This window comes from Nicotiana sylvestris, chromosome 3 (genome assembly GCF_000393655.2).
Source record: "Nicotiana sylvestris chromosome 3, ASM39365v2, whole genome shotgun sequence".
In the NCBI taxonomy this organism is placed as follows: Eukaryota; Viridiplantae; Streptophyta; class Magnoliopsida; order Solanales; family Solanaceae; genus Nicotiana; species Nicotiana sylvestris.
This window is the reverse complement of record NC_091059.1, coordinates 175,629,218-175,641,847: the sequence shown is the minus strand read 5'-3', so window position 1 is coordinate 175,641,847 and position 12,630 is coordinate 175,629,218. Positions and strand designations below refer to the sequence as shown.

The 12,630-nt window shown below is 38.4% G+C and overlaps 2 protein-coding genes across 2 annotated transcripts; both read left to right on the top strand.

The window, feature by feature from the left end:
- Positions 1–287: 287 nt before the first annotated feature.
- LOC104227299 (transcription factor MYB98-like) lies at positions 288–2,301 on the top strand. Its single transcript, XM_009779521.2, has 3 exons — positions 288–811; positions 889–1,015; positions 1,831–2,301. The coding sequence occupies exons 1-3, from the start codon at positions 288–290 to the stop codon at positions 2,299–2,301; spliced, it is 1,122 nt and encodes a 373-aa protein (XP_009777823.2).
- A 1,861-nt stretch (positions 2,302–4,162) lies between these two features.
- On the top strand, positions 4,163–5,784 carry LOC104227298 (fasciclin-like arabinogalactan protein 4). The gene has a single exon (XM_009779520.2). The coding sequence runs from the start codon at positions 4,258–4,260 to the stop codon at positions 5,527–5,529; it is 1,272 nt and encodes a 423-aa protein (XP_009777822.1). The 5' UTR covers positions 4,163–4,257; the 3' UTR covers positions 5,530–5,784.
- Positions 5,785–12,630: the final 6,846 nt, after the last annotated feature.

The window sequence follows — 12,630 nt, the reverse complement described above, 5'->3', positions numbered from 1 at the left end:
GATTATGTCATCAAATTAACAAAATTCAACAAAAAGAGAAATATTATGATTACAAACAACCCCAATTTGGTAAAAACATTTCTCAAGTTTTGACCAAACAATAGTCATTGGATCATCTAGGTTACAAGAGGTCCAGATACATTCACACTGTAATAAATGTCTCTCCCCACTCTTTACTACTACTATTAACATAACATAGAAATATAGCAAAAAGAGAGAAAGAAAATCAGAAATCACCAATTTTTTTCCTTCCTCCTAGTTCTTCCTCTCATGTTTTATTCCTTCCCATGGAGTTTAATCAAAGTAGTAAACAAGACTTCTCTATTCAGCCACACAACAATGAAGATATGAATGATGTTTTTTGCACACTCTCTAAAGATTATCTTCAAGATTTTCATCACCTCGATCTTTCCTTTTCTCTTCCAACCTTCAACAACCCTGATCACAATTTCATGATCGAAACGAATGGTTATGACCCGTTATTTGATCCATTCTCGAATATTAAGGATAATTATTCATCAATGGATCAAGATTTCAACTTCAATTATGAGTTTAAGCCATTTGATCAAAATGGTACAAGTGGTAGTACACTAGTCAACTTTAATGTTGTGCCTGATGAAAGTTCATGCATTACTACTGGTGATAATAATGGTAATTATGGTAAAAAAGAAATTGGTGGAAGAAAGAATAAGAAGCTAGTTACAAAGAGCAACGAGAACAGTTTATCTTCTTCATCTATGAGAAAACTAGGAAGGGGTCGAAAGAAGTACTCTAAATCAGCCAAAGGGCAATGGACTATTGAAGAAGACAGGTATTTTAATTTCTTTTGAGGAAAAAAAACCAACGTTATTATTAATATTAAATACTATATACATGATATGTGCACAGGCTTTTGATCCAATCGGTAGAGAAGTTTGGAGTTAGAAAATGGTCTCAAATTGCTCAAACACTGAAAGGGAGAATAGGGAAGCAATGTAGAGAGAGGTGGCACAATCATCTTAGACCTGATATCAAAGTATGATTTTTTACTTCTTCCTTTGGTAGTAATTATTTCTTTCCTTTCTTTTTTTGAGGATCCTCTCATATTAATTAGTTTTATCTATTTGTTAAATGTAAGTTTATCACCTCCCATCTAAAGGGTCTTTTAGCTTTCGTTGACGTCTTTCTTTCTATATCTATCTATATGCATGTGGTAGAATTTCTCATTCAAATGCTTACCACGTGTATCCATAAACTTTGAATTATACGAAAAAATAATTTTTTTTTCAATTAAAAAAAAAAGTGATATGCTAACTCTAGAAAATGACAAGAATTAGTTACGAAATTCATCGCTAATATATCATTAAATCGATCGTAGCCAACATGATTTTTTATACTCTGTTTTATAATATGCTTTAGAGACTGAATTATGATATTTTTACGAAATCCTTAATGCTAATGTTTCCAACATCTCTCTTTCTAAACTATTGGCTTCTTGATTCAATTGGATGGTATATAATAACTGGTAAAATTATTGTCAAGTGACTAGGAGGTCACGGGTTCGAGTCATGTAAACAGTCTTTTGTAGAAATGCAGGGTGAAGTTGCGTACGATAGGCCTTGTGGTCCGGCCTTCCCTCGAACCCCGCACATAGCGGGAGCTTAGTAACAGGCTATCCTACATTTGATTTGAGTGTAGCTAAAACTTAAATTTCCTTATTTTTGAATTTTAAAGTTCTTTTTATTACAAAAGGAGACAGTGAATTGAACCAATAATATTGTATAGGAGAATTTCACCGGTACCAATAGATTTATTAGAATTTTAATTTATTTTGTAATTGTTTTTGAGCAGAAGGATTTGTGGACAGAGGAGGAAGACAGGATCTTAATCTCAGCTCATGCAGAAGTAGGAAATAAATGGTCCGAAATTGCAAAAAGAATACCTGGAAGAACTGAAAATTCAATTAAAAACCATTGGAATGCAACAAAAAGAAGACAATTTTCAAGACGAAAATGTCGCACCAAATGGCCAAGGCCAAGCTCTCTCCTCCAAAATTATATCAAAAGTTTGAACTTTGAAAAAGGTAGCAACGACACAATCCTTAATAATAATGCACATGAGTTATGTGACAAAGGCAATAATATCCAGCAATTAGTTGCGGATTATGATTTTAGTCAAGTCCCAGAATTTGGTTTGGACGACAAACTGTTTGATGATTTGGAGATTCCTTATAATGAACTGCCCCAATTGATGCAAGCTGGTGAAGTGAACAAGGAGGCTGAATTGATGGATTTGATTTCTTGTGTTAATCATGAGATATAGTAATAGCTTGAAGTATGAAAATGACTGTAGAGATATATAGAGACAAATATTTATAGGTGTTTTTAAATTAAGAATGACTATAGTACTTATGAATATGCATAACAACTGTTTGTTGGAATGTTTTTATGTCTAATTTGTTAATTTGACATCCATTAACGACATGAAATCCCCAAAAAAAAAATGAAGACCTAAGCGTAGCATATGAAAGTTAACGGCTATTCCAACTGCTCCAATTGAGATGACATATTTTGTTTATTAGAAGTCAGTTTGATTAAACTTTGAAATTAAATATGATTAATTTACCTACAACAATAACAATAACAAATCCAATGTAATCTCGTTAGTGGAGTCTGGGGAGAATAGAGTGTACGCAAACCTTACCCCTACGTGAAGTAGGTAGAGAGACTGTTTTCGAAAGACACTCCGCTCAGGAAAGATAGAGAGGAAGCAGTAACAGCAAGCAACAACACCTAGATAAAAAGAATTCAAAATATTTTAAAAAAAATAAATCAATTTGACTAAACTTTGAAGCTAAATTGGATTAATTTAACTAAATATTTTAAAATTAAAATTTATATATTCAAAAATATACGATAAATACTATAAGTTACAATTTTTTTTCCTTTCAATATGATAAAAAGATATATTTTAAGATATTGGTTAAATTTTATATTATTTGACTCTCGTGAAATATGTCATTTAAAAAAATGTAGAAAGTACTTAAGTCCTAATATAGGATTTTGAGGGCAAGGCGAGGCCGAGACTACTTCCAACTAGGGGCATACAAAGAAAACCGGCAAACCGCACAAAACCGATAATTCGAATCAAACCGAGAATATAAATTCGACTATGGTTTGGTTTTGAAAAAAAAAACGACCATAATTAGTTTGGTTTTAACTAAAATAAGTCAAACCGAAACCAAACTAACTCGGCATTACATGTATAAAATTTTTAGATATATTTAATACATAAAAGTACTTATTGTAATGTAATTTATAAATACTTCTTAAATTTTTTCATAATTTTATCTTTAAGATATTATTTCAAGGTTGGATCTAGAACTTTTGAAGGCTCCAATAAATTTTATAGCCCATAAAAGTTAGTAACTCAAATAATGCCAACGATCAACTATAGTAAAAAAATGAAATAGTCATTGAACCGATCCGATTAACCTGTTCGGACTTGACTTGACATTACCGGTTTTGATCGGTCCGGTTAATCGGTACCTAAATTCTACCCGGCACAATCCCTTCCCCGTCCCAAACCAGCCCTGCCCGGCCCCTACCTACTGGTCCGATCTGATCTAAAATCGGTCTGTGTCGGTCCGGAACCGGGTCAATCCGGCCCGTTTCACACCCTTAGAAAGAATGAATTATAATACGTGGATTAGCTTTTAGAATACTAGTAGTAAATCTTTAGAACGCACTTTGTCCATAAGTTGAGTTGGAAGATTCAACCTGCCAAAATCAACACACAATTTTCTATAATTAGTTAATTGTATAAGATAAATAATCATCGCATAAATTAACACAACATTGGATTGTACTTATTAAACTCCACAAATCAAATACTCGCGTAGTTTATGTGAAAATCTATAGGTTATCTTATGTATGATAAATATAAAGTAAGTATAATTAACTAAAAACAAAATTAACAGGCTAATCAATTCATACATTATTTTTCACATAAATAATTACGACATTTTACTCCTTGTATAGCTAATCTTCGAACTAAACCCCCACTAAATTATCATACTTAGAAAATCATGTTAAACGTTAAAATATATGAATATAGAAAAATTTGTGCTGCCCCACTGAATATAATAATTTGCAACACAATGGTCACATCCACCCCCAAAGACGGGGTAGAAGGGGGTGGAGTGGTTGGAAACCAAGGTGAGTAATCTCTGTTCAGTCCCTCTCACTTTCATCACTCTCTGCTTCAATCTTCAGAACAATGGCAACCACAATTTCTATTTCCTATTTTACCCCTACTACCCTTCTCTATTGCCTTCTCTTGTCCACTTCCCATTTCCCCATTTTAGCCATTAACATCACCCATCTCCTATCTTCATACCCTGATCTCTCCGACTTCACTAATCTCCTTTCCACCACCTCCGTCGCCGCCGATCTATATCAGCGCTCCTCCGTCACCATCCTCGCCGTACCTAACACCTTCCTCCGCTCCTCCGATCTGATAAACAACCGTCCTCCGTCGTCATCCTCCGCCAACCTCGGCGATGTCCTCCGTTACCACGTCCTCCTCGAGTACTTCTCTTGGCCGGATCTCCGCCTTATCCCCCCTACCGGAAAACTAATCACAACTCTCTTTCAGACCACAGGACGTGCTCCGGACAACTTCGGGTCCGTTAACATAACCCGTGACCCGAGTTCAAATGCCATCACTATCCACTCATCAAACTCAAACGCTACTATTATCTCTCTCGTAAAAACCCTTCCTTATAACATCTCCATCTTTACTGTTGATTCTGTTTTAATTCCAAATGGATTTAATCTAATGGCATCTGAAACCCGTCCTCCGTTAGGGCTCAATATTACAAAGACACTTATCGACGGTCACAACTTTAACGTCGCAGCGTCAATGCTGACGGCATCAGGAGTAGAACAAGAGTTTGAAGATGACGAAGGTGGTGCAGGAATAACGCTGTTTGTACCGACAGACCAAGCATTTTCGGATCTGAGGTCATCAGTGAGATTCCAATCTCTGCCGGCGGAGAAAAAAGCTGATGTGTTAAGGTTCCACGTTTTGCACTCATATTACCCGCTCGGTTCACTGCAGTCGATAGTGAACCCGGTTCAACCAACGTTAGCGACGGAGCAAAATGGAGCTGGAAGCTTCACGCTTAATATTTCTAGGGTTAATGGGTCGGTGGCTATTGATACTGGGATCGTTCAAGCGTCTGTGACTCGAACGGTGTTTGATCAGAATCCGGTGGCGATATTTGGAGTGTCCACGGTTTTGTTGCCGAGAGAATTTTTTGGTAAGAATCCAATTGAGGTGAATAAGCCAAGTGGTGCATTAGCTGGACCGCCGGAGATTTCTCTTCCGCCGGATAATTCGCCGGATATTGACGGTTCAGCTAGCCACTTGTCTTCACCGCCGGGATTAGGGAATAAAGGTACGTCGGCGGCGGCGAACAGGAAAAGTGTGGTGAGAATATTTTTGGGTTTATGGTGCATAGGATTCTATCTACTGGTAATTAATTAATTCTCAAATCGTGTAATTATTTTTTTCTGCTATTTCCATTTTTCACACGGCAAATTTAATTTTGGATGGTACCAGAAAGAAGCAATTATTCCTGCCAACGTGTTAATTTTGTCTTTATGGAAATGATTTAGGTCAGGCAATACCGATTTTTTGGCCTTTTCCTTTTCCTTTTTTTTAATCTTAATTTATGCTGTTGTAATCTGTAAAGAGCACCGTTTTATTTATTGCAATTGCTAGATGAGTATGTTTATGATTTGTGTGGGGAAAAATGCAAGTTTTGCATAGCTTTTGCATTATAGTTTAGTTTATGCTGATTAGAGAAAAAAAGTTGAGATCTTTTTGCTTTTGTAGATGTGTAAAATATGGAATCAAGCCAACCAATTCTTGGACAGGATATAATGGTTAAAATGTTTATGCAGGTCCCAATTGAGAAAATTCAGTTGAGTTTTTATTTAATGGGAGAAAGAAGAGTCCGAAACTTTTTTGATCTTTTTTTTTGGACTAAAAGCGTGTTTCTAATGCTAAAAAAAAAGTTACGTAAAACGCAGTATAGTATTGTGTTTTATTTTTTTAAAAAAAGTTTTTTACTAATTCGCAGTACTATACTGCGTTTTACTTAAAAGCAATACAGCACATTTGTTTTTTTTTTGTAAAACGCAGTATAATAATGCGTTTTACCTTAAACGTACTATTATATTGCGTTTTACTCTGATTTTTGGCCCCACCAATTAACTGACATAACAATAATTTAAATACATAAAACGTAGTATTGTACTGCCTTTTACATAGAAAAATTCTACACCCCAAGCTCGGACTTGCCTTATTTAAAGGCATTTCAATTTTATGAAAATTCATTCAATACTTTACTTCAAACTTACGTTCATATTTCTCTCTTCTTCTTATCAATCATTTTTTAACAATGTCTCAAGTGCCAAAAATAAGGGTTTCACTATATTGGGGGAGTGAGGTTGTGCTAGAAAATAACTCTGTGAGGTATAGTTCACCTCCACAGTGTCATGTTAAATTGTCGCTTACTATGGAGTACGATAAATTGGTATCGTTGTTACGTACAAAAATGAGTGATAGGAGGTGTTCGGTTAACCTTAAAGTAACCGGCAGATTTCTGTATTCAGTGACTCCGTAGGGGTTTGCTTATTATTCTGAGTTTAACATCGAGGATGATAAAATTCTTAGAGATTTTTTGCGAATTCCGGATTAATACAGGGAATTTATTGTAATAAAATTATTGGAAATGTACGTCAAGATGGAAGACGTTCCCAATAATGAGGGCGTCATAGTAGGGATAACCCCCAGTCATCGGGTGGTTATTCTGGAGCAGTTTTTGCCGGACAGATTGCTGATGAAAGAGCTTGTCTTGATTTAAACTTGTCACCACCGGCGAATAAGCAGCCACAAAATAATTTTTCGACTTTATATAATCAACAAGACGACTGGTAAACTTCAATTTTACTACGCTTTAGCGATGTTAATTTTATGTTTTAATTGGATTTGTATTAACACTCATATTTTTCATAGGGGGTACCGTCCGGATATGAATTTTGCAAGTTATGACCCCGCCCCTAGTTGGAATATGTGTAGTTCTGGAATATTGGACCACGGTGGTCCATCCGGGAGTCATCACCAACAAGAAAATATTCATCATGAAACGTCAAGACAGTACGACTTGTAAGTAAAGTGATATAGTTATATCTAAAGTATTTATCTAGTTGGGTAACTTATCATTTTGTTCTTTTTGTGCAGTGAAAACGAGCTTCTTAAAGCTCCTGACCTCACACAGTTGCCCATAGACGACGTATTTACTCGTAATTTGGCAAATGCGCAGAGTCAGGAAGATGATAGTGATTATGACAACAATGCGGATGAGTCTGGGGATGACACACCCTTCCATGATGAGGGTGATGAAGAGGAGGAAGTGAATGTTGAACCTGAGCTGACGAGGGAGCATGTTCCTCCACCTCCCGCTAGACCAAGAGTGTACGAGTCCCACGTGTCATTTCATAAGCGGAATATTCCCTACCTTGATAGTTTGCCAAGCATGCCGAACGTGGATGCCCTCGCAAGGGATGATGATGAATTTCGGTCAGCGATATGGGATGAGTCTAGACTAGTTGTTCTGACAAAGGGCATGTATTTCCCCGATAAAGCTCGCCTAATTAGGGCTGTAAAAATCTACAGTATAAGAGAGTGCTGTGAGATGACGGTAAGTGAGTCAACTACGGAGAAATACAAGGTTGTATGTCGTAGAGACTTTATGGGTTGTCACTGGATGATGCGTGCCACCAAGAAGAAATCAGGTTTTTGGAAAGTGGGTAAATTTATTGGCGAGCACAGATATGAAATGGACACATATAATGAGAATCACTTCAACTTGAATGTGGACTTGATTTCTCTTGTCTTGATTCCATATTAAGAAGTGTCCATTAGGTTCAAGATTAAAGAGTGTATTACAGCCGTCCACCAGGAGTATGGTTGTACTATAACCAAAAGAAAGGCATATCTCGGTCGCAAACGTGCCTTTGAACTTATTTATGGCGACTAGGATAAGTCTTTTTCAAATCTGCCCAGGTACATGGCCGCACTGCAATACTTTAACCCCGGAACTGTTGTTGAATGGAGGCATGAGCGGAGTTCGGACAGACCCGATTATATTTTTAACTATATGTTCTGGTCATTTAAACCAGCAATTGATGGTTTTGTGCATTGTCGTCCTGTTATTTCCATAGACGATACTCATGTCTATGGAAAGTATGATATTAAGCTTTTGATTGCAGTTGCAGTTGATGCCAACGGGCAAATATTTCCACTAGCTTTTGCCATATGTGTCAACGAAAGCGAAGAGACGTGGACACTTTTTTTGAACCACTTGAAGCAGCACGTTGTCAAACAGCGTTCAGGTATTTGTCTAATATCTGATCGGCATGGTGGTATTTTAAGTTTTGTACGTCACTTGCCTGAATGGCAGGAACCATATGCATACCACCGTTACTGTGTGCGTCACCTGAAGGCCAATTTCCAGAAGAAATATCCTGACAAGGCCTTGCATGACTTAATGTGGATGGCTGCAACTGAGCACCAGTAGTGCAAATTCACGAGGTGCATGGAAGCGATCCGGCAATTAGAACCACGAACCTATACTTGGTTGATGGGGCATGAGCTTCACATATGGACATTGCATGCCGATGGCGGCAGACGATAGGGAGCCCTCACTACAAACGTGTCGGAGTCATTCAACGGCTTGTTGAAGTCTACCCGTGATCTGCCTGTCACTGCCATGGTCTGCATGACATTCAAACAGAGTGCGGAGAGGTTTGTTGAAAGGCATGCAGTTGCATCAGCATTGATGGACAGGGGTGTTCAATTTATGCCAATACCCATGAGAAGATTTGAAAGGTCCAGGAGGCGAGCACAGTGGCATTCATTTCTTCAGTACGATCATGAACGGGGTGTTTTTGAAGTTAAGGCCACTATCTGCGGACACCGTGGGAATAATCTATAGACGGTGAATGAAAATAGAAGGTTATGTTCATGTGGGAAATGGACCATATACCACATGTCGTGCGCACATGAGTTGAAATGCTTTCAATAAGTTGGATATGGGGAAACAAACTATATTGATAGGCAATACAGTGTTGTTGCATACGTAGACACGTATAGTGGGAAGTTGCAGCCATTAGGTGCTGAACATTATTGGCCGCCGGAACCTTTTAATATGGTATGTAACAAGGACTATTTGTGCAAGCTGCAAGTGCAAAAGAGAACGCGTATACGGAACCAAATGGATATTGGTGACACCGTTTATGCGCGTAAATGTGGCATATGCTCGCAAACAGGACACGACTGTCGTAAATGTCCTTTAAGTGGTGTGCGTGGCGGTGGTAATCCGGCTCCTGGTGCAAGTTCGTCGAATGTACCCAACTATCAAGGATACCCCTAGTCTTTTGTTTTGGTATTGTTTTTTGTAATACGTGTTTGTACTTGTGTATATTGCAATATATATCAAATAAAATTATGTTCCACAATCTGGAATGAGTGAAGAAAATGTTGTTTAATTGTAGGAAAATGTAATATGTAAAGTGTGGTTTGATAGTTTCATATAACAACACAAGCACTTACACTTAACTTCTACTTCAATTAAAATAAAATTTAGTACACATACATGCCAATACATGCCACTTCAATACATGTCATACATGCCACTTCAATTAAAATAAAACATTATTACAGCACAAACACAAACATAACAGTCCAACATAATAAAAATACATGAAATATGAAAAATACACTAAACACATACATGCCAATGTTTAGTGCCGGTTGCCATTTATTCTCCGCTCCAACCACTTAAATCGTTCTTCTATTTGTTCTTTTTCTTCTTCTACCTCTTTCAGTTTCGCCTTCACCTCCGCAAGTTCCCGTTTATATTTTTTTTTACGTTCCTTTTGTGCTTCACAATTCCATTGTGCTTTCCATTTTTCTTCTCCCACCTCCTTCAGTTTCGCCCTCATTTCTACAATAATTCTATCGCTTTCTCTTTGTGTTTCCCGTTGGCATAAACACATATTATGAAAAAACTGTAGTTGTTCTCTGTAGCATTCCTGATAACATGGTTCATTAACCCATTCCTCAAAATCACAAATAGGTTCGCCAGGAACCTTGTATAAATGGTTCATACAACACCAGTAGCGGCGTCCAACTTCACCACCGTCCCAACAATATTGCATCGAGCATTCTTTTCCACAGTTGCACTTTGGTGGACGAAGAGGTTGAGCCATTTAATGAAATATTTGTTTTTAGTAAAAAAAACCTTACTTTTAATGAAATACTTGTTTTTACTAATTTTTTAGCACACAAAATAACTACAATGATGTCGTTATTTATAGGCGAGACAAAATACATAAAGCGTGGTATAGTACTGCGTTTTATGGAGTTGTCTTGTCGTTTTGAAAAAGCTGAAAACCATGTGAAAAAAGCTGTTTTATTGCAAAAAAATTAATATATAAATCAAGGTATAGAACTGCATTTTATGGAGTTGTCTTGTCGTTCTGAAAAGGATGAAAATCATGTGAAAAAAGCTGCTTTATTGCAGAAAAATTTATTATATAAAGCGAGGTATAGTACTGCGTTTTATGGAGTTGTCTTGTCGTTTTGGAAAAGATAAAAACTATGTGAAAAAAGCTGGTTTTTTGCAGAAAAATTCAATATAACGCGTGGTATAGTACTGCGTTTTATGGTTTTAGTTATCCTTTGTGCAGTGATGGTTTTAGTTCTATTGTTTGTTTTTGTGTTACGTTTGCAATGTTTGTGTTTCTTGTGTACTGTTTAAGTAAAATTGTTGTTCAAACGCAATTAAAATAAAAATATTGTTAAAAGATAATTGTTACCACTATTTACATAATGCATTATTTACACAAACTAAAAACATAAGTAAATCAGTGAGTCTCGCAGCCTGTGTGCTTCAGTGCTGCTGCCGGCCTAAGTTGCATCCCCTGCCGCCCGGGTACACTATCTGGATCGTCGTCATCAAGCCGCCTTTTTATGTGAGGATGTGCAGCAGCATCGACACCACAGCTGGCAGGATTAGAAGAATATGTTGTCGGTCCGTCAGCAACCTACAAAACAAGTAGTAATATTAGCATGTGAAAAAGTATATTTGTATTGTATGTGTTGAGTCAAAAAATATTTTCTCACCGTGGTCTCGTCGGCCGCCTGAGTATATGCATCTGTGGTGTCCTCATCAAAGCATGTAGTGGCCTCAAAGATGGGCTGGGACAAAACCTACATAAGAAAGTTAAAAATTAATTAAAGTCAGCTCATTATGGAAAAGAAAACAAATTGAAATTTTAAAGTAATACAAACATACCTGCGCCTGTGGTAGATCCGTATCAACCGCCGGGGATGAGGCATAACTCTACCTGCGCCCGCCATTCACGTCCCGGGTGGGTCGATCCTCAGCTGCGGTAGATGGGCATGCAAAGTACTGGTCTACATCACTGTCGAATGTACCCGTGATCAACAATGCTCCTGACGGGGTAACCTGCGATGCTGGCAGAGATAGCTGAAGGCTGTACGAAGGCATGCTGCTGGAAGGCTCATCTACCGAGGTATATAACCCGATTGATCATCTCCAAGCGTCTCAACTCCAAAGTCTTCATCATGTCCCTCAACAGGTGGGTCGACAGGTGCCTCAATACCCCCTTGCTGGGGACCACCTCCTCGCCATCCCCCGCGACCCCGTGGGGCACCCCTTCCTCGGTCCCTACCCCTTCCTCATGGGACACCCCTACCCCGATGGTAGTCCTCTGGCGCCGCATACTGAGCCTCGTGGTCCAACCTCGTGGCATCTCTCGCCTGAAACAGGGTTCGAAGAGCCAACTGTGCCACCTGCCGGCCATAGTCAATGACTGCAGGGATGTCGGTATGCTGCTGCATCTCCTATCCCAACTGGTAGAGGTGATGATGCCCAATAGCCTGTGAAACATTTAAAATATTAATTAAATAACGCTATATCACAATTATACGATATTAATAAGCCAAAAAACATACCAGTGCCTCGTACCTCCCGGCGTATGGTCTGTAGCGCTCGCCAAGTACATGAATGGGGTTCTGATAATCAGTCGGGTGTGACGGCGGTACCATGATGCATACAGATAAATAGTGGCCTCCTGGGTAAATGTAGGTGCTGGCGGAATACGGTCAGCTCGCTGCTCCTCCCAAATATGGACCTATTGCTCTAGCCATCCCATATATATATCGTCCAGCCTGGCACGGTCATCCCACTGATAGTGTGTAGCCACCCATCTAGGATCCCCCGGTATAGGTTGGGGACGGTGAAACTGGCGAAGCACACGCTCGGTGGCATGATACTCAACTATATCGAAGAAGATCATCGGGACGGAGGTGTTCCAAAGTAGTCGATCGACTGAGCAATAAACGGACAGCTGAGCTAGCAACTCGTCGTTGTATGGCGTCCAGATGAACTATCAAATAATAACATAAAAGTGAGTATGCGCAACACAACTCAATTCAAAACAAGTAAGTGTAGGTACATATTTACCTGTCCGTCCACCAGCATATCTAGCA